Source organism: Lathamus discolor, chromosome 2 (assembly GCF_037157495.1).
Source record: "Lathamus discolor isolate bLatDis1 chromosome 2, bLatDis1.hap1, whole genome shotgun sequence".
Taxonomy (NCBI): Eukaryota; Metazoa; Chordata; class Aves; order Psittaciformes; family Psittacidae; genus Lathamus; species Lathamus discolor.
The window spans coordinates 84,329,136-84,351,757 of NC_088885.1; the positions used below are offsets into that span (position 1 = coordinate 84,329,136).

The 22,622-nt window shown below is 36.2% G+C and overlaps 1 protein-coding gene across 1 annotated transcript in view; it reads left to right on the plus strand.

Moving 5' to 3' along the window:
- Positions 1-22,622, plus strand: part of DNAH5 (dynein axonemal heavy chain 5) — a 127,466-nt gene that overhangs the window by 51,568 nt on the left and 53,276 nt on the right. Inside the window, exons 29-46 of the mRNA XM_065667603.1 lie at positions 30-270; positions 741-940; positions 1,729-1,882; positions 2,470-2,633; positions 3,296-3,452; positions 4,350-4,562; positions 5,393-5,617; positions 7,092-7,264; positions 8,349-8,527; positions 9,571-9,758; positions 10,293-10,487; positions 11,131-11,265; positions 13,214-13,321; positions 15,818-15,971; positions 17,607-17,753; positions 19,334-19,575; positions 21,591-21,767; positions 22,250-22,454. Coding sequence (XP_065523675.1) covers positions 30-270; positions 741-940; positions 1,729-1,882; positions 2,470-2,633; positions 3,296-3,452; positions 4,350-4,562; positions 5,393-5,617; positions 7,092-7,264; positions 8,349-8,527; positions 9,571-9,758; positions 10,293-10,487; positions 11,131-11,265; positions 13,214-13,321; positions 15,818-15,971; positions 17,607-17,753; positions 19,334-19,575; positions 21,591-21,767; positions 22,250-22,454 — 3,257 coding nt within the window. The remainder of the gene's footprint in view (positions 1-29; positions 271-740; positions 941-1,728; positions 1,883-2,469; positions 2,634-3,295; positions 3,453-4,349; positions 4,563-5,392; positions 5,618-7,091; positions 7,265-8,348; positions 8,528-9,570; positions 9,759-10,292; positions 10,488-11,130; positions 11,266-13,213; positions 13,322-15,817; positions 15,972-17,606; positions 17,754-19,333; positions 19,576-21,590; positions 21,768-22,249; positions 22,455-22,622) is intronic.

Consider the following 22,622-nt stretch of genomic DNA (forward strand, 5'->3'; position numbering starts at 1 on the left):
GGAAAAAAGGTTTCGTTATTTCTACATAGATGCCGTAAGCTTCCTCGTGGTGTAAAGGAATGGCAGGCTTTTTTTGACCTAAAGAAGACCATTGAGGACTTCAGTGAATGTTGCCCGTTGCTTGAGCATATGTCAAGTAAAGCAATGATGCCTCGGCACTGGAAGCAGATTGCAGATCTCACTGAATACAACTTTGATGTAGAAAGTGAAACATTCAAACTGAGGAATATAATGGAAGCTCCACTATTAAGATATAAAGATGAAATAGAGGTATTGTGATTCTATGTATTGTGAAGGAAGAGAAATGGATGCAGGAAACAAAACAGTCTGCTTGAACAGTATAGGAGTAACAGTAGTAAGAAGGAAAATGGAGTATTTCTAAAGACAAAGCAGAGAAATGGACTATCACTTCAGCTTTCTGTATAAAATGACACAAATAAATTGTGGTGTCATCTCCTCTTTTTAAATCATGCAACTTGGCCCAGGAATTACTATGTGAGGGTGCCTTGCTTTGCAACTTAAAGATATTAAAAGTAATCACTGCATTAATATTTTATTTCCCAAAGCTAGTCATGTGGTATACAAATTATTAAGTATGGTGTTTGTATGTCTGTAGATCTTTCTACTTAATAAATAGTTGCTCATCAGCCTCACTAGGATTAAAGGAAATATGAGTTAGATTTGTATATTAGAGACATGAACCATTCATAGCTTGTTTTGACATCCTTTTTATTTAAAAGGATATCTGCATGAGTGCTGTGAAGGAGAGAGACATTGAGCAGAAGTTAAAACAAGTGATAGCTGAATGGGACAACAAAACATTTGTCTTCACAAATTTTAAAACCCGTGGGGAACTTCTTTTAAGAGGTGACAACGCATCAGAAACAATTGCCACCATAGAGGACAGCTTGATGGTTCTTGGCTCTCTCTTGAATAACAGGTAATATGAAAAGTGGGGGAGATAAAAAATGTCAGCAAGAGGCTTTGTTTTATTAAACAAACCTATATTTCACAGTGGAGAAGGCAAATAAATATATAGATAAAAACTAAGAGCTTGCTTGTCCTTGAACTGTTCATGGGCAATTTGTCATTGTCTTTATACTTCCAATAACTTCTTTTGAAAGCATGTGGATGCAGTTCAGACTTCTTGAATAATCAACTGGTTAATTTTCATTGATGAAGAAAGTGGTGATAAGCAAAAGGGGGAACATTTCCTGGTTGTGGCAGGCATACTACGGGCATTACAGGCACTGCTGCTCTGGTCTTGTGACAGGTCACTACTTCATGTTGAAGGTGCTGAAAATCCTTGTCAAAATGAGCTTCCATTTGTCTTGTTCAACATGCCAAAGCCTGCACACAGAACCTGATCATCAGGCAGATGTTCAAAAGCAACAGTTCAGTTGATAAGGACCTCTAGGAGTCTTGCAGCTTTCAAGAGTCTTGTATAACCCTTTTATGAAACCACTTTGACTTAGAGTAAAATTGAAATCTTGCTTCTATTTAGCTTCTTTTGGATCAGAGTTGCACTACACATCACCTGTACAAAGCAGAAAGTTGGAGCAGATTTGGTTTATAGCTGCTAACTAGCTGAATTAAGTATAGGTTTTTATATTTTTACTTGACAGAGATGTAAGCAGTGAATTATTCTTAATCCTTATGAGTAATATGCTGGCTTTCAAGAAATTTGTTCTTACTTGAAATAAAGAAAGTGTCTTCTTTTTATTCTAGATATAACACACCCTTCAAGACACAGATTCAGAAATGGGTGCACTATCTTTCCAGCACAACAGATATCATTGAGAACTGGATGACTGTACAGAACTTGTGGATTTACTTAGAAGCTGTTTTTGTTGGTGGTGACATAGCAAAGCAGCTTCCAAAGGTTTTCAGACATGCTTTTTTTCAGTTTGATTTTCTACTTTATAAAACTTAACCTTGTAGTCATAATTCCTTTTTTTTTGGTAATTAACAAAACTGGCCTTGCTAAGAAATTAGGTAAACAAATATTGTGTTAGAATAATAACTTTGTGTGAGCTAGTTGATCTATTTATTTCTGTATTGTAAAATTGTTAACCAATAAGTTTTGTGCCTAGCAGTATATAGGAATCCTTATCTTGAACTTTCATAAATAGCTTTCAAAATTAAAAATTAACCTTAGTTTTTAGAGAAAAAGTCTTCTAATTTAAAGCATGCATTTCAAGCAAGAATTTTCTGTCTTTTTCTCTAAGAATGATTTAAAGAGAAAGTAAACAGCAGGCTTGGCAGTCAAGTATAAAGCTGTATTGTGTAAACTGTAAGGTTTGTGTTTTTCTAAGCTGAAAAATCCTTAGAAGTTGGATATTAGATTACTAATGAGATTAATGTTGAAATTACTGGGTGCCAATTCTGCAAGCAAATACCTTCGCCCTTTTCTTTTGTCCTTCCTCCAGCTCTTTCTTTCATTCCACATTCATTGTCATGTTTCAACAGGAAGCAAAGCGTTTCTCTAACATTGATAAATCGTGGGTAAGGATCATGACCAGAGCTCATGAAACACCTAATGTTGTTCAGTGCTGTATTGGAGATGAAATCATGGGGCAGCTACTACCACATTTACTGGAACAGCTTGAAATCTGCCAGAAATCACTTACAGGGTAAGATTACTACAAGACTGCTGTCTTGGCCAGATGATTGTGAATTTTTTAACTACGGAAAGAGCAATTGCTCGAGTACTGCCCCATGGACTTTGCAAAAATTGTTCCTTTTCTAGTATAAATTCAATTGAACTGAGTAAACAAGTTATCAAAATTATACACCACCTCCAAAGACATTGTTAGCAAATATAAAGAAATATTTAACTTGTAACTAAGCTATCACTCTATCTCTGCTGAAACTGAAGCATGATCCAGCATGGTTTCAATCTAGAATGCATCTTAGGATTTCTATGTCCTATTCAGACCCTCACGAATCTGTGAGAAATTCAGTTTGAGAGACCTAAATAACATGTAACAGACTTAATGTAAAAGCATTTTATTTTGGTTTTGTTTCTTTTCTTTTTATTGATACTTACATACTAACAAATAATAAAAGTTTTACATTAAATGATTTCTGATGCTGAAAAAGTAGCTTTATAGCAGGTGCTTAACATGAAGATATGATGGATAAGAACTGTTGTCATTATCACTGCTAAAAATTGTAATTATACATTGTGAGAAATGCAGGTTTTGAAAAGGAAAGGATGTACAAACTAATTGAATTCACTTACCATCTACCAACTCCCCACCCCGCTTCCTACCAATTTTGATTTTAAATGCAGGTACCTGGAGAAAAAGCGCCTCCTATTTCCACGATTCTTCTTTGTGTCAGATCCTGCTCTCTTAGAAATTCTTGGCCAGGCATCAGACTCTCACAATATACAGGCTCATCTCCTGAATATCTTTGACAACATTAAAACTGTCAGGTTCCATGAAAAGGTATGTACTGCTCACACCTCACTGTTTCATCCTTTCAAATTAACAATGTGTGGTACTTGTTAAATAAGGAAGCTACCTGGGTGCATAGGGCATTCAGCTGTTTTAACAAGCTCATCAGCTGTTTATTTATTCAATTTAATAAAAAATTAAATTGAAGATTTAGTTTTATACTCTCATTTACATAATAGGAATACTCTATACAGAACTGCAAAACAAAAAACTGCACCACCCAATACTGAACTGCCTTCTGTGGCTTAATGGAGGCTAGCGTTCTCTCAAATAAGCTTCTGATTCTTTATATGGATATGTGTCTTCAGACTGCCTGTATTGCACTTTCATTCTTTTTTTTGATTGTAACAAAAATGTATCTAGTCTCTCACTTGTTTCTGAGTTAATATTGCCTTCAAACCTACTGTTTGAAGAACGTTTCCTTATACCTTCTACAGGAACAGAAAGCAACAACAAAAAAATTTTTTTTTTCCTGTGTATGTGAACACTTCCATTTATTTGAAATTCCTGTAACTGATCATGTTCTTTTTGTGCTTACATTAATTTTCCATTGTAAGGCTGCAAATTTTGTTAGGATATTAACCCACCCACCAGTAATGGTGGAAGATTTCCTTTATTATGACCGGAAATTAGATTCTGTCATTGAAACTTAAGTGAGATTCAGGAATTTTCAACGTATTGAGATTTGTCTCCTTGTTCAGATGACAGTGTTTTTTAAAAGCCTTTCTGCACACCAAAAGTAATTTGTTTTTACCTTTCACTTCAAAAGGTTGGTATAATTTATTAGTTACCTAAATATGTTTGATGGATGTCAGGAAAATCAAATAGTTATGGTAAAGTTAACAATAAATCTGCAATCACAAGATGTTCTTGCTTTGCTTTTATCAGATATATGATCGTATACTGTCGATCAGTTCACGAGAGGGTGAGACTGTAGAGCTGACTAAACCTGTAATGGCTGAAGGTAATGTAGAAGTTTGGCTCAATTCTCTATTGAAGGAATCTCAGTTGTCACTGCATCATGTTATTCGCCAAGCAGCTGAGCACATAGAGGAAAGTAATTTCCAACTGAATGAATTTCTTTCTGCTTACCCATCCCAGGTAATATCATTGTTAAATCAATGAATAATTGGTCACAGATATGTAGCACATTAATGGAGTTATTTCTTGGCTTTGTAATCAAAATTGCAGCCAGTGTTATAAATTCAAACCTGACATTTAAATTAATCTGAATCAACTCAGCCTTTTATATTACACATTACATATCTGAAACCAAAAGCAAAAAACTTACCCTGAAGGGTTTTTTGTTTCCTTTTTTTTTTTTTCCCCTCCAAAATAATATTGAACGCAATAACTTAATGTAATGGAGTTAACACTTTCTCTACAAGCTTAATATTTGACTAATTAAGGAAAAATAATAAAGTTCTATGTTTGTTTATATATTCTGGAAAACAATACATTTACTGGTAAAGATTTGGAGCTGAAGGTAGTGTTGAGTGAAAAGTGTTTTCTTGGTAGAAGCTTCTTCACTTCTGATCAGGAATGTTGATGGAGAGAGAATAAAGAGTTTGTGTATTATTAAAATAAATATTTTAAATCAAAGCATTAGTTTTTCACTAATTAGTTATCAATTATAAAGTGTATTAATTATGCATAGTATTTATATGCTGTAAATGATATTGAACAGTTGTATCAGCAGTGCATTGTAGACAGTATCTACAAGACTGAAGAGTGTTCTTAACTATGTGTTTATGAACAGAGTTGGGACACAAAACAAATGCATGGGGTGAATGACCTCAGTTTGGATGCATGAAAATATAATTCTTTACGAAGAGTAGCGGGACGCTTTCTTTAGTTTATCTGTGTTTGTAAATGTACATTTTAGGTGAAAGAGAAAAGATTATGAAGCATATGCTTTTATGTTTCCTAAGGTTGGGTTGTTGGGGATCCAAATGATTTGGACAAGAGACTCAGAAGCAGCTCTGACTAATGCCAGGTATGATAAAAAAATTATGAGAAAGACGAACCAGTTTTTCCTGGATCTTCTGAACATGCTGATAGATACGACTACAAAAGACCTTAGCTCAGTCGAGCGAGTTAAATACGAGACATTAATCACTATTCATGTGCATCAGAGGGACATTTTTGATGGTCTGGTAAGTACTGAAAAATTTACAATGATGTATGAGGTGGTTTTCACATATAAAACAACGTGAAAGGACAAGAAGAAAATATTACTATAGCTATGAACTCATGACTCTTAAGCTAAACATTTAATTTCAGGACTACTATGATTATATGCCCTTGAGTATTATAAAAATGATGTTGTTGCTTCAGTCCATGTCTTGGTTTCTCTTGAAGTAATTCAGTGTTTTCTCTCCCCACAAGCAATAGCAGAATTTTATAATGCTTTGTGTTGCCCCACTCAAGTTAGATGCCTCTATTGCACAATCACTTAAGGGACTTGTTTGGCCTCATACATTGCGTTACAAGTAATTGTCCTTTCTCTGGACTACATTGTGAGTTTCAACCAGTAAATAGAATGAATGTAGAGTTATAGTACAGGAAAAAGTTTGAAGTTGACTGAAGCTACTATCCCCTCTGTTCTAGTTTCAATAGCATACCTAATTATTATTAATGGATTTACTTATTCACACCTCATGCTGCCACAGGAAAGCATTAGGAAAATGAAAGCATACACTGCTTAAGCAGTCAAACTTAAAATCTAGCATACCCTTTTACCTATAGGAAGCTCTGGACGTAACTGAGATTTAGCTGTCTGGAAAAAGAATTACTGAGATTTTATTTTGTTTTATTTTTCCTCAGTAATTAGTGAGAATTGCTGCCATTGCTGATAGGCAGGCATCTATATTTTCTTTCTGAAAAGAGTTGTTCCTAGTTATAATCATCTTACATAAACTGTAATTTTTAGATAAAAACTGCAGGGCATCTTTTTCAATCGTACAATCATAGAATGGTTTGGTTTAGTAGGGACCTTAAAGATCATCTCGTTCCAACTCCCCTGTCATAGGCAGAGACACCTTCCACTAGACCAAGTTGCTCAAAGTCCCATCCAGGCTGGCCTCGAGCACTGCCAAGGATGGGGCAGCCACTTCTCTGAGCAACCTGTTCCAGTGCCTCACAACCCTCACACTAAAGAACTTCTTCCTAATACCTAATCTAAATTTACCCTCTTTCATCTTAAAGCCATTCCCCTTTGCCCTATCTCTCCATGCCCTCGTAAAATGCCACTCCCCAGCTTTTTTGTACCCTTTAGGTTCTGGAAGGCTGCTACAAGGTCTCCCCTGAGCCTTCTCTTCTCCAGGCTGAGCAAGTCCAGCTCTCTCAGCCTGTCTCTGTAGGAGAGTTTCTCCAGACCTGTGATCATCTTCACGACCCTTTTTATGTCCTTTTATGGCGGGTGCCCCACCCTCCACGTGGGGACTCACAAGACCAGAGTAAAGGGTGATTTTTATGGTAAAAATCAAGACAGATATGGTCTCCACTGTTCTGTTACTAAGCTGTTCTTTATGCCTTTCATTGTGATTGCAGTGTTACTTAGATGAGATAATTGCAAAAGTAAATGTTAACCATGAATACCAGAGCCTTTTTCCCCCCCTCTTTTCTTAGTGTTGCATGCATATCAAGAGTCCTACAGACTTCGAGTGGCTGAAACAATGTAGATTTTATTTTAATGAAGACTCTGATAAAACGATGATCAAGATCACTGACGTGGGTTTCACATACCAGAATGAATTCTTGGGCTGTACTGAGAGGCTTGTCATAACACCTCTTACAGACAGGTGAAAAAGACTGATTTTATTCTTTTATTCTTTGATGCCAAAACTAGGCTTTTACAAGAGCAATATAGTGATCCCTATTGGATGCAAAATAGATCTCTGCAGAGTATGTCTTTCACAGTCTTAGCAAAGACAATAATTTTGCATAGAATATGTGACTGTTTTTGTTTCTGTGCCTTACAGCATGAATAAATTCCAGCTTAATTTTTGCCACATACTTGCATGATCCCCACAGTTATGATGTATGGGACCTTGATTCTCATGTATATGAGGCTAGTACCTGAGGATCAGGTACATTCAACAGATACAATATGCAGAGAGTGATACAGCGTTTACAGGCAAACTGATGAAAATAGCTAAAGAAGAATAGACAGGAAAAAATTTTATACAGCTGCAGTGGATAGGAGATCTTTGATCTAGAAAGATGTTGAAAGAATTGTAGTGTTACTAACACAGAGGTCTACCTACCCAACTGGAATAACACAAAGAATACTTTATAAGTTATTATTGGAAAATAAGGGCAATGGTTGTTTCCTTTTGTTTTTAATTATTGCATACAGAAAATCCCAGGGCTTCTCTTTAGATACAGCTGTTAGCTGGTGTTTTACTGCATTACACATAGAATTTTCATCTACGAAAATGGGATGCACTGTATGATCAAATTTTAAAGGTGATAGAGAAAGGAAGGTTTAGCTGTCTTTCATTATTGTACTCCTCAGTATAATGTAGTTCAGAACTACTTCAGTTAAAGTAATTCAGGAACTAAGCTAACCAAAGGAGATTAGTCAGCATCTCTGTATCTTCTCTCTTCCCTTTTTGTGATGCTTCATATGGTTGATTATTGAAGATTATTTGCTCTTCCACTTTATGTAGGAAGAGACAAACCTTAACATTATATCAAAGGCTGAGTGAAGGGTTTTCCTTCTTACTGATTTCAATTGTAATTAGAGGTATGTCATTTTGGTAGTTTTCTTGACTCCTTAAAATTGGACTTTCCTCTGGTAACACACTTGAGTAAGTTCCCCTGTTGCTATACAGAAAACTGTGCTGCAGCTTCATTAAGTGATGACAGCCTGTTGCCTTTCAGATGTTATATCACTGTGGCTCAAGCTTTAGGCATGAACATGGGTGGAGCACCTGTAGGACCTGCAGGAACTGGCAAAACTGAAACCATCAAAGACATGGGACGGTGCCTTGGAAAATATGTAGTGGTCTTCAACTGTTCAGACCAAATGGATTTCCGAGGACTTGGGAGAATCTTCAAAGGTAAGATATTTGGCAAAAGGGCCAACTGTATTCTGGGGTGCATTAAGTGCACTATAACTAACCAGTCAAAAGATGTTTGTCCCACTGTATACAGCACTGGAGTGGCCTCACCACAAGGTGAATTTTGGGGTCAAAAGTATAAGAACAGCAGGTGGTTTTCAGCCTTTTAATAAATGCAAATAATTAATATCATGTTAGGAATGTAAAATATACTTGCAACAGTGTCTTCAAGAAGTATAAATGTCTGAAAACATAAGACAGTTTATGAAAAGATACATAAAAACACTTAAAATAATCAAAGACTACTGCCAGTACAAGAAGAAAAAGCTGTGAAATTTATTGCTGAACTGGTAGAATGCATTTGATTCTGATTTCAGTATTTTGTCTCCTTCAAATGTCAAGGCTCTTATCAGTTGAAGGAAGTGCATGACAAGCACTATATATGTTAAAAACAATTGGCACAGCTCACTGAAGTTAGGTTCAGACAACATTTATTTTTTTTCTTTGCCTAAAATTGATATGTGTCAGTTATGGCAGATGTTGAATTAGAGATCAAGTGGAGGTCTTTGACTGTTGTATTGTTACAAGTGACTGTGTTGATTTTTGTTTTGTTTTCCCCAAAATATGTGGAAGAATGCAGTTCTGACACAGACTGACTCCTAAATTCTTTGACTCCTAACCTTCCAGGTGAAAGCAACTTTATTGTTCTTTTTGGACTGTGCAATAGGCTATTGACAACCCATCATATTTTCAGACTGATTACAGCGAATTTTTTGGAGGGGCTAAAGAGGAACAAGAAAACATTCAAGATACTGGGAGAAGGAGCAGAAAATGATGGATATAGTGTCCTGGACAAGCTTAAGGGCTTCTGGAGCTTTGTGAATTCTTGCTTGAAAAAGAACTAAACTCTTCCTGTCCCTTTTCCAACCCTCAAAAATAAACCCCTTCCTCACCCCACCCTCAAGGTAGATTACCCTGAATTTTGGCTTGAAAAAGGGTTAGCAACATAATGGTCAGATGCTTCATTGTCTTTCTCTTCTAAGGTCTTGCTCAGTCTGGCTCCTGGGGTTGTTTTGATGAATTCAATCGCATTGATTTACCAGTACTATCAGTAGCTGCACAGCAAATTGCAATTGTGTTGACGTGCAAGAAGGAATGTAGAAAAAGCTTTATTTTTACTGATGGAGATAATGTGGAAATGAACCCTGAATTTGGCATCTTTCTTACTATGGTAGGTATTCACTAGGTTTCTAATATGCCAGTGATGATTGCACAATAATTGCTTCTAACCTGGTATGTTAAATGTACTTGCCAGTTCTTTTGTTACTCAGCTGTTAGAACTCACTGAAAGTTTGAGAACACTGAGCATTACTACACAGATAGTTTACAGGGTCTTGTTTCAATAACATCAAGCACATGCAATTAACAAATATATGCTAAATTAATTCATAGAATCATAGAATCATAGAATAGTTAGGGTTGGAAAGGACCTCAAGATCATCTAGTTCCAACCCCCCTGCCATGGACAGGGACAAAATTCTGTACGCTATGTTCTAGTTCTCAAAGTATTCTTTTTGCTACAAGTACAGAAAAATGGCTAAAGAGTTGTAGGGAGAAGTAGTCAGTAAAAACAGGACCTATGAGACCAAATATAAGTGTGATTTAAAGCCAAAAAGCTTTTTGTCAAACCAGGTTACACATTCCTTTGCTGATTCTTCTGTTTCTGCAAGGTACAGTCAAGTTCATAACCCATTCTTCTCTCCAGAATCCAGGATATGCTGGAAGACAAGAGCTTCCTGAAAACTTGAAGATCAACTTCCGTTCAGTGGCTATGATGGTTCCGGATCGACAAATCATAATTCGTGTCAAATTGGCTAGTTGTGGCTTCATTGCTAATGTTTTGTTGGCGAGAAAATTCTTTACACTGTACAAACTGTGTGAAGAACAACTGTCAAAGCAGGTGGTTATTTTCATATGAGGAAAAATATCTTAGGGAAAACATATATATGATGTCACAACTTATTAGTATCTATGCGAAAAAGTTCATGTCCACTAAATAAGCTAAATGACACCTGTGGTTTAGTACTGCAGCCCTCTGCTGTTCTGGAGGATTAACTCCTGCTACAGGTTATTTGTACAAAATGGGTCAGTCATTCAAAACACTGCTTATTATTAAGATTTATCTTTAATGAATGGTGATGATTGGGGCAAATAAAGCTCTTATATATTGGTTGGTCTTCTAGAGGGGATTGAGGCATTTGGTTTGTGCTGTCTGTGCTTGTTTAGATGTTTCTCAAAGTCAGCTTCCAAGATCCACAGATGATGCAGAATAATGCTGCTAATTTACTTCTTAATAGTCCTTGAGAACCTTATCTCTGTTCAAAGACCTGTGATTACCTTCCTTTTCTCTGTCACACCTTACTGTTTAGCAGAGATGGGGAATGAAGCTGCCCATAGTCATACAGCCAAACAGTAGGATTCTAGGAGGCATTTGTGCCACATGTACCACTTCTCATACATATCTATATCTTAAATGATAAATAAGAATTGTTTGATCCTTGTTAATGCAAGGAAAATTTTCTCAAACTTTGCATATCTCCTAGGTGCATTATGATTTTGGCTTGCGGAATATATTATCAGTGCTACGAACATTAGGAGCAGCAAAAAGAGCAAATCCCACAGATACTGAGTCCACCATTGTCATGCGTGTGCTAAGAGACATGAACCTGTCTAAACTAGTAAGTTCCAAAGTCCTGGTGTTGTGGTTTAAGTCCAGCCTGTAACTCAGAACCATGCAGCCGCTTGCTCACTCTCCCCTTTTCCATCTCCCACTCCTGGAGGGATGGGGAGGAGAATCAAAAGAATGTAACTCCCATGGGCTGAGATGAGAACAGTCCAGTAACTAAGGTATAACACAAACCGCTGCTGCTACCACCAATAATAATAATGATAAGGGAAATAACAAGGGAAGAGAATACAACCGCTCACCACCTGCCGACTGATACCCAGCCCGACAAGAGCAGTGATCTAACCCTTCCACATAAATCCTCCCAGTTTATATACTGACTTGCTGTGGTAATGGAATACCCTTTTGGCTAGTTTGGGTCAGGTGTCCTGTCTCTGCTTCCTCCCGGCTTCCTCTTCTCCCTGGCAGAGCATGAGACTCAGAAAGTCCTTGGTCAGAGTAAACATGACTTAGCAACAACTAAAAACATCGGTGTTATCAGTGTTGTTCCCAGGCGGAAAGGCAAAACCACAGCAGTGCATCAGCTACTAAGAAGGAGAAAAATGACTACTGCTGAACCCAGGACACCTGGTAAATTAATTAAATTGCACTTTGGAATGACATGTTTTTCTCTGAAATACTATTTAAATCTTTTGAGATGATCACTAGAAGATTGGATGCAGCCTTTACACTGAAGCTAGCTTGGAAATGTTCCATTCTCTCAGTGGTGTTGGGTATTGGTTTTGGCTGGGCTTGGGTTAATTTTCATTGCTGCACCTTGTATGGGGCTGAGAGGGAGTGAGCAAGAGGCTTTGTGATGCTTAGTTGCCTACCTGGGTTGAACCATGTCCTGGGTTCAGCAGTAGCAGTTATTTTTCTCCTTCTTAGTAGCTGATGCAGCTCTGTGTTTTTGATTTTTGGTCCTGGGAACAGTACTGATAGCACCGATGTTTTTAGTTGATGCTCAAATGTTTGGTCTGGCCAAGGACTTTCCAAGTCTCATGCTCTGCCAGGGAGGAGAGGAAGCTGGGAGGAAGCAAAGACAGGACACCTGACCCAAACTGACCAAAGAGGTATTCCATGCCACAGCACGTCATGCCCAGGATGTAACGGAGAGTTACCTGGAAGGGCTAGGAACTGCAGGGTTTGATAAGGTATCGGTCAGTGCTCAGCTGGGGGGGAGTGGAGCGAGTTATTGGTCGGCTGGTGTTGAGGTATTGTATTCTTTCCTCTTGTTATTTCTTTTATCATTATTATTATTGGTGGTAGCAGTATTGATTTGTGTTATACCTTAGTTACTAAACTGTTCTTATCTCAACCCATGGGAATTGCATTCTTTTCGATTCTCCTCTCTGTCCCTCCGGGAGCAGGGGGAGAGCAAGAAGCGGGGGGAGTGAGAGAGCGACTGTGTGATATATGGATGACTTGTTTAAACCACAACAAACCACCACACCTTGAGTTGTTCAGATTTTTATTTTTTTTTAATGTATTGCCCCTGCTACCTGTAGAAATAAGCAAATAAATAACAGTTTATGGAGTAACGTCCTGAGAACTTTTAACCTAAGGTATTTAATAATTCTTTTGAAATAATCTGTTATTCCTAGTTATGAGTAATGTCTGTCTTAAATAGCTAACAAAACCTCTTCTGTTGCTGTGGTACTTCATCTTCTTTATAATTTTTTTCTACACCTTAGACAAATAATTTACTATTTGTATAAATGTTATTGCTAAAATCTACTTTAATAAATTCAGTTGGTTTATTTTTGGTAACTTTTGATTACTGGAAACATCACATCTCCTGCTAGGTCTTTAGCACCTAGAGAGTTACAATAGGTGTTTTCTTGCATTTTCAAGTATTTCTTTAGCTCTGATATAGTTAGGGATTTTTTTTTAACATGCTAGAATAAATAAGGTTTTAATCTGTGTTTCCCCCCCCCCCCCCACTCCCCGCTTTTCACTAGATTGATGAAGATGAACCCTTATTCCTGAGTCTAATTGAAGATCTGTTTCCAGATATCCAGCTTGATAAAGTAGGCTATCCTGAACTGGAAGCTGCCATTGATAAGCAGGTGATGTTTGTCTTGATCTGTGCTGCTGTGGCAATAACTATCAGTATGTGACTTCTAAGAAAATCATTGCTTTTGAATCTACCCAGCTGGCAGTAATAAATTTTACTCTTTAGAGGAAAAGTAAACTTTTCCATAAATCTTTACCACTGGTAGATTATTATTAAGCTTGTTTTTAAAGGTGTCACTGAATTGTGATTGTGGTGTCCTGTGGTTTTCTTGTGAGTCATTTGTTGTGACCAGTTAGAAAAACGCATGTCTACATTCTCCAGCAAGCTGGGGGGGGGGGTGTTGGGGGGGTGTGGAAAGAGAACAAAGAAAAAGGTCTTGATCATTTAATAAACTATTTAGTTCAGTTTAGTTAGTTTATTATTTAGTTCAATATATTGTTTAATAAATTAAAGAAAAAGAAAAAAACCCAAGCAAATCATGCAAAAGCAATTGCTCACAGAAGACTGATGCCCAGGTAATATCTGAGCAATGGCTAGTTTGGAGAAAACTCACTCCAACTTTATCACTGAGCATGGTGTTGTCAGTGTAGTTAAACAGTCTTTAAACATCCCTTCCAACCCAAACCATACTGTGATTCTATGGTATGGAGTATCCTTTTGGTCATTTGGAGTCAGCTGTACCAGATGTATCCCCTCCCAAACTCTTGCTCACCTCAGCCTACTAGCTGACTGGACTGTGTGAGAAACAGAGGTCTAGATGCTGTGTAAAGCACAGTTCAGCAATAGCCAAAGCACTGGTGTGTTATCAACATTGTTTTGATCACAATTATAAAACATGGCAAAATGGAGGAACAATTGGGATCCATCCTAACCAGATCCAGTACATATGTACAACTGTTAACGGGATCTTTTGAGAACATGTCAAGTCTACATGTGAGCACCTCTTTTGATAAGGGAAATATCTAGTCCATAAAATTATAGTGTTAGAAATTGTTAGGAGAAGATAAATCTCCAGTGATGGCAATGGACTACCTTGTTTCATGTAAAGAAAGAAATCAGTTCAGATACATTCTATTAGTAACATCATTAGATTTTGGATATATATTACTGTATATATGTGGACTCTGGAAAAAATTCAGAAGGCTATATTCTACAGTGAAGAGATAGGCAGCTTGACTGGTTTGGTGTCAGCTGTGAGATCTGTTAAGATGTAAATGTATCCACGGAAATGGTGCATCTGATGTCTTTGTTGTGCTTTGCAAGTTCCATTGCTTCAGCAGTGGTGTTCTTCACTCCTCATGATGATGAGGAGTTAGCAGCAGCATATACTTTATGGTTGCTGTTGATGAATTTATCTTGTGCTGCCTTCTGTTCTTGGCTTCCTTGAAGATTGAGATAAACAAGCTGAACTGACATGAGCTTTGATATGTGAATAATATAACAAGTGGTAGTGCCAGTTCATAGTTACAATTGACTGTGACAATTTTAAAAACTGTGTCTTATTAGTAAAAAGTTAGTCCATTTTTTTACTGATAATATTTTTCTGAGATTATTTTTGAAACATAATTAAAAGCAGAAATCATACTTGAATTAAAATACAGTTATTTTGGGAGCTTCAATTTTATAACATGATCTTGAGCTTTTGGAAATTTTTTTGAGTGTCAAAAACATATGGTGCTCTATGAATCCTTAAGAAATAGTTCTAGCTCTTCTCTACTGGCTAAAATCTATTTTGTTCACTTCCAGCTGAGTCACTTTCACAAGCAACAGCAATCCCATTACAGTGAGAAAACTTCTTTAAGTTTGGAAGTAACAAAAAGTAGTAATCAAGTATATGATATCTGATTCTAAAGCAGCATGTCTTAGAAGGATAATATTAAAAGGTTGCTCAAAGCTCTGCCTCTGCATTGAGAATTAACAAAATGCTTTACAAAAAGCTTTTGACTATTGTAAGAATTTAGAAACACAAATCATCATCATAAAAAAGCAACTGTTCTCAGAGGCAACTGAAAATGCTGTATAGCTATGGAAGACATTGCTAGCAAAAGTGTTTCTAAAATTCTTGGCTTTTCCTTAAAATTATGTTTTAATCCTAAAAAAAAAAGTGTTTTAACCTTAAGAAGACGTAAAAAAAAAAAAAAAAAGATCAATTTTCTTATTTTTCTGAATACATATTTAAATACCAAATTTCTTCACAGGGAGGGTAACGAGGTATTGGAACAGATTAGGGAAGTAGTGGAATCACTGTCCCTGAAAGTGTTCAAAAACCATGCAAATGAGGACCTCAGTGATATGGTTTAGTGATGGTCTTGGCAGTCCTGGGGTAACGGTTGGACTTAATGATCTTAAAGGCATTTTCCAGCCTAGCTGATTCTATCTATCCCTTCTTTTTCCAAATAGTTTTTTTTTTTTATATACACAAAAACTTTACAGAGAGTGTACTCTTCTGCTGAAGATTAATTAATTAATTAATTAATTTAGTTTTAAAGCATCTAAATATCTTGTGCTCTAAATTACTAGTAATTTGGTTTTCTGTCACTTTCTATAGGTGGAGGAAGCTGGACTTATTTGTCATCCTCCTTGGAAACTGAAAGTTATCCAACTTTTTGAAACCCAGAAAGTAAGGCATGGATTGATGACATTAGGACCTAGTGGTGCAGGAAAAACTGTTTGCATCCACACTTTAATGAAAGCCCTGACAGGTATGTGAATATTTATGTTGTAAACTGTTATTAAACTTTAAACCATGTTGTTTTTTCATAGAAAGGCTAAATTACTTCACTGTGAGAACATATTACTGGAAGAAACTCTTTGTGTTGTATGATACTAATTTTTGTGATAGTACCTTTTGAAACCTTGAAAATGTCTGACATTGGAAGTCATGTAATACGTATCCTATATTCCATGTTATGATACTTATATCAGAAGTTTTATTCTAGAAACACTGAGAAAGTTGTGCACTGTCTGGGTAGACAGCTTGGGCAAGTGATTTAAGCATCACCCAGATTTGGCTGAGGTAATGCTGAAACCTTCCCCTAATCATAAGTATTTAGTCCTCTTTGAACATGATTCACAAGACAGTGTCTTTATCTGCAGTAAAAAAAACAACTGCTGCTGTCCTGTGTTGCTGCTAGGAGATCCTGTTTTAGGCAGTGACAAAATCTTCAATGATATTAATTTTGTGTCCTGGCTGGAGGCTTGAGGAGTGTGACTTCTTGTCCCCCGTATTTCTAAACAAAAATATTAGTAGAAGAACTTATGTTTGATCTTATTAAAAGCTCATAGCTGAGGGGAAAAAAACACATCTTTTGGTGTAAGCTTGTGTTACCCCATTTCACAGGCTTCAGTGGGCTGCTTATACAATTTTCCAGAAATGGATAGTTTCTGTAAAATATTACTCGGCCAGTTGCCAGTCTCTCATCTATGCAGTAACTTAATGTGCTTAAAAAACACTGTGAGCTCTGCATTGCAGTGTAAATGACTGCTCCATTTTGGGAAAAAAAGCGGAAAGAGCACGTAGTAGTGTTATACTATTTTTCTATATTTCTGTAGCACTGAGATGTGAACTACTACCAAGATACAATACTTTTTTCAACCTGATCTTCTAGTATAACCTCAAAAACTAAAATTACAGTGATTTGCCAGGCTTCTCTCTTGCATGATTGTGAGCTGTGATTATAATTAAGATTTTAAGATATGCCATTTTTTAACCTTGGTCTTTTAACATTATTGGTTCCTGCGTAAGTTTTAATATTAGGTTTTCTAAAAATGTCTGGCATAGCTTTTTTTAAAGCTATTCTTAATGAGGCATATATAAAGGCTATATGATCATAATATGGCTAGATAAAATTTGGCTGACTAAGAGACTTCACAGGGATATATCAATATGATATACTTTGTCTATTCCCAAATGTATACAAATGCACAACAAGAAAAAAAACCAACCAACCATGTGGAGCATTTCTCTGGGTTTTAGTCATTGGGATTTGAAAATATATACCTGAAAAAAGGCTTTGAAACTCTATTGTTTGGTAAGCCTGCAAAATATTAAACAAAATCTTGAATAATTTTTATATTGCTGTTCTTCTGTTCTCAGTGAATCCATGAAATGTGAATTATAGTTTCAGAAGTTTCAGAACTTTTTTGTACTTGAAATTTTGATGGCTGCAGTTAACAAATATTGATGTATAGCTAAAGATAAATTTTCCAATACATAGCCTCTTATAATGATGAATGCATATTAAAACATATATCTGGGTGTAATGATTTTGAATTTGTCAAAGTTCTCTGATTCTTGAAAATAAACACCCAAACTAACTAATGATCTGCCTTCTTAGATTGTGGACAGCCACATCGTGAAATGAGAATGAATCCTAAAGCTATAACTGCTGCACAAATGTTTGGTCGACTTGATGTGGCAACAAATGATTGGACAGATGGAATATTTTCAACGCTCTGGAGAAAAACTTTAAAAGCCAAAAAAGGTAGAATGAAAAACAGTTCCCTTCAAAACAAGCCAAACAATCAAGCTTCAGGACATCTCTCTAAAGCATATTAGTAGACTTTGTGTGTGTGTATGTACATGGATGCATTGGAATATTGCTACAAATTGCTGCAAAAACTTCTGTCTATTGTATAGTCTCTGTTTTAAATGCTTTGTGTTCCAGCTGTGTATTGTAGCAAATACTGCTTCACTGAATTTGCTGATCCCTGTCTTTCAACTGGCAGGCCTTTGTATGGAAGCATGGGGAATGTGAGTGCCAGTTCCCTCAACACTGGCATACTATAAAAAAATTTTGGTGCTGTTAAGATTTCTACTTGGTCTCCAGGTGCTGTACTAGAAGGGTATGAATTTCTTTTGTATCATACCTGCTAGCCCTGCACATACCATAGCCCATATCAAATGGCACTCGACAATTGTATTTAGGCAACCAATTTCTGCCTAAAGTAATGCTAGCATATATTCTTAGATTGATACGTTAGCTAAAAGATGGTTGGGTGCTAGTGGATCCTTCCTTGTATTGTCTGAGTATTAGTATGTGACCTTATCTTCAGGCCTTTAAGGAATGTCTAAAATTAAGAAAAGGGATGAAAATCCTAACTTATGTTGTCTTTCCTAGTTTTTAAGGATACAGATATTTTTAAAATAGAAAATACTTTAGGATTTTATTTTGTTGGTTTTGTTTTAAATCTAGAAATGTAGCACCCTTGATAATGTAGTATAGCATTAACTGTTGATTTTTCTGTTTTTCCCTTTAATGTGAAATAAAAATTAGCACACTCGTGACTTCCTCAGATTCATTATTTGCAACACTTCTGTAATGTCTCTTATGAAGTGAATTCCAGACCATCTCATGACTGAGAGGCCTGCACTGTAGCTATGAAAAGCCTCCAAATATAAAACTACTTGCCTCAGAAATGAGAAGGTTTCTCATCTGGAACCTTCTTGGTTCATATGCAGCAATGCATCAAGTCACCTAGACCTAGATTATAAGGGCTTGCTCTAAAGGCAGATGAGAGTGAGACCCTCTCTGAATAAGGGCTATCTAGCAATACACAGCAAAGGGAGCTGAATCAAGTTTATAAGCAGGAGAATGAGCAGCAAAATTCTTCCCCTAACAGATCCCTTTTACTTATGAAAGCGATTTTTTCAAGAGTTCCTTTCATTTAAGCTCACTACAATACACCACCTCTTTGGAAACAAACAAATTGTGGTTTTAAATAGTCCTGTAGTTTCTGTCCCCTTCATGGTGTTTTATGTAAGTTGAAATAAACTTATTAGTATGCTGAAGACTGGATCCATAAAATTGCTTCAAACTATAGCAAACTGATGACTTATGATGATACAATTTTATATACTGAGCAATGGATAATTTTTATCAGTAGGTAGTGAAATGAAGTCATTGAAATTGGGAACAGAAATGGTAATTGTATTAAAAGCTGAGATTCTAGCTGTGTGCATGAATTTGGAATTAGCTCAAAACTTGTTTGCAGAGAGACAAACTGGTTCTTGAAAGAAACTAAAACTTCCTCAATAAGCATTTTCATCTGTTATTTATTATAGGTGACCATATCTGGATAGTTCTTGATGGTCCAGTTGATGCTATCTGGATTGAGAACCTTAATTCCGTTCTGGATGATAACAGAACTCTAACTCTGGCAAACGGAGATCGAATACCTATGGCACCAAATTGCAAAATAGTCTTTGAACCTCATAATATTGATAATGCTTCTCCAGCAACAGTTTCGAGGAATGGGATGGTATTCATGAGCTCATCAGTTCTCAGCTGGAGCCCTATCCTTGAGGTATGATAGCTAAGTGATTAGGTACTTGAAGTTTTACTGGTTACTTATTTAACACATCACTGTTGTTACTTTAGGACCTAATTTTGTGAATTTTTGCTATGAAACATCTTTTACAGTGTATAAACTTATAGGTCAGTATTTAATACAGCAATGTTTCTGGTATTAGTTTATACAAGAGTGAATAATGTTTTTTTTTTCAGGAATATTGTCAGCATATTATACTTTTAAAAACATAGGCATCTCACTTTAGGGAACATTTGTAATTCAAGGTATTTTATATAGTTGAAGATCAACCTTATTGTCAAAATATCAACTACGCAGCAGCCTCTAGTACAGCTTCAGACCAAAGAAGAAGAAAGAATTTACTCTTACAGGCTGATTCAGGAATCTAGAAAGTCTCAAAGAAAAACATTTTTACTTTGCCTTATCACTCATGATTTACCTCCTCACTTTAAAGCGATATGCAAAATAAATTTAGTTGTGTTGAAGTGTTGCACGCAAGTAGTTTCACTTAATCCATGACTTTATGTTTTTAATTTATTTTGATAGCAGCAACAGTCAAAAGGAAAATAGATCATGGGTTGTTCTGTTTTGTTTTTTGCTTTTGGATAACAAAACAATTTTTATTCAATTCAGCCATGAAACAACCGTTCCAGTGTTTCTTTCTTGTTCCCTTGCCCCGCCCCCCCCACAAAAAAAAAATTGTTATAAAATTGCAACCTATAGTGATTTATCATTTAAGCCAAAAGCATTTATCTGGTTTTTGTTTCATTTAGCTACTAAAGAAAATATCTTGATGGCTTTTTCAGTACCTCTCTCTTTATTTTGGATCTTACCAACTTTTCTACCTACCCCTAATATTTTATGAGTAGCTGGTGAAGTTCCAGATGTCTATTTTAAGGAGTTTGGCCATTTATTCTTTAGCACTTTGTTTTCTACCTACCTGTTTCTAGAAAGCTTTTCTATATATCTAACTACTTGTAATCAGTCCTAGAGCTTCTTTATTTTGGGCAGTAAAAGATAGAGTTTCAAAATATTATAAAGGTCAAAGTGTATAAAGGAATCATAGAAACACAAAATATTTGAAGTTGGAAGGAACCTTTAGAGACTATGTAGTTGAACACACCTCACGCATTGTCAGCTAGAGTAGGTTGCTCAGTACTATGTCCTATTGAATTTTGAGATTTAGACTTCAGAAGCTCACTGAGAAGCTTGTTCCTGCATTTGAAAACAACCACTTTTTTTTTTCCTTATGTTTAAATGGAATTTATTAAATTTTGATTTGTGCCAAATTTTAGTTTGAAGTTAGGGAGAGAATCTGCAAGCATTTTTGCTGATGAGTGTATTTCATGTAAGAAATAAATTCATGGGATGTAAACAAGAAGCATTCTGTGACACAAATGAGAGAAAGCTTCTGGGTAACTCGTAGAAGCAGGTTACTATGTTGAGCTAAAGACATGAAAAAACAAATCCTGTCCTATGATTTTGAAAAATAAGTCATTTCAATTGTGTTTTGTTTATCTAGCATTGCAGATACTGAGATGTGCAATAAAAATGATACATACTAGCAAACATCCCCTCCTGAAATCCCTTTTTTCTGTGACTGACAGATGTTTCTGGGTTACCCTGTATCACTACTAGACACTAACACTGTACACAATGAATCAAACTTGTGTTCAATACATATAAAATTCTTTCTTTGCAGTGTTAAACAGCCACTGTGATTTAAAAAAATATTTGAAAATAATTATTTTTGTGCAGTTGAAAACTTTAAAGTACTTTTCAGTGTCTATGTTTAAGAGCCAGTAGGAATTATACATACTTGGGTGAAGTTTGATCTTCTGCAAGCCAAACACTACACAACAGGCAGGGAATCTGGGCTTCAGCCCGCCCTACCCCCCACCCCCCCATAGATCAGTGTTCCATGCTTGCTGGACCTTTTAAATTACTAGAGTTAAATTTACTGAGACTTGCATTGGGAACTAAATTTATTTTCTCACCATGCTTTGTGACAGGGATTTTTGAGAAGACGTTCATTCCAAGAAGCTGAAATTCTGCGTCAGCTGTATTCTTCTTCATTCCCAGACTTATATCGCTTCAGCATTCAGTGTCTGCAATACAAGACTAAAATGTTGGAATCCTTTTTGATTATGCAGAGCATTAATATGCTGCAGGGTCTTATCCCACCTAAGGTAGCGTGGATTTTTTTTCTGTATTTACTTAATCGAATGAAGATAATTTTAAGTCATGAGGTTATGTAGAAAAGAGATTCTTTGACAACTTGGAATATTAATGAAGATGCAGGTTAGTAAGGAATTCTTTTTCTTTAGAAAGTAATCGCTACGATGTGCCTTCCTTCACATTTGGTTTTGATGTTAAGCGCTGAAGTGTAGCATGCATCAGATTGCATCTTTCCATCAGGGTTTTTTTTTTTTTTTATTATTATCAAATTATAAACTGGAATTTAGACAGATTAAATGCTGTAATGGGTGGTTAAAAGTGATGTTTACGAGGTAATTTTCTACATTTTGTGGTCTACTTGATATTGGTTCAGTCTGTTTATTGATGAAGACTTCAGTAAATTTAAACATGACTGAAGGCTTTTAACATGATGTTGCTATGATTATAAAGTATAGTTTTCAGGCAATTGAAAGCAAAAACCTTAATCCTTCAGGAGCAAGGAGGGGAACTGACTCCAAAATACTTGGAAAGGCTGTACATCTTCTCTCTTATGTGGAGCGTAGGAGCATTACTAGAGCTGGAAGACAGATGCAAAATGGAGCACTGGCTTCGAAAACATGCGACAATAAAACTTGATCTTCCCTACATCCCAGAAGGCAGTGAAGATACCATGTTTGATTATTATGTGGCATCTGATGGTTAGTAACCCATAAGGGTGATGTGGGGTGAAACTTAAAAGTAATGTTAAAATTATGCTCCTTTTAAGGAATTAATTTAGAAGTTTCTTGTAGTTTACCTTCGTGTTCCTTAGCAAGTATTGTTTTACAGCTACACTTTACTGATGATGTTGTATAGAGCTTATTCCC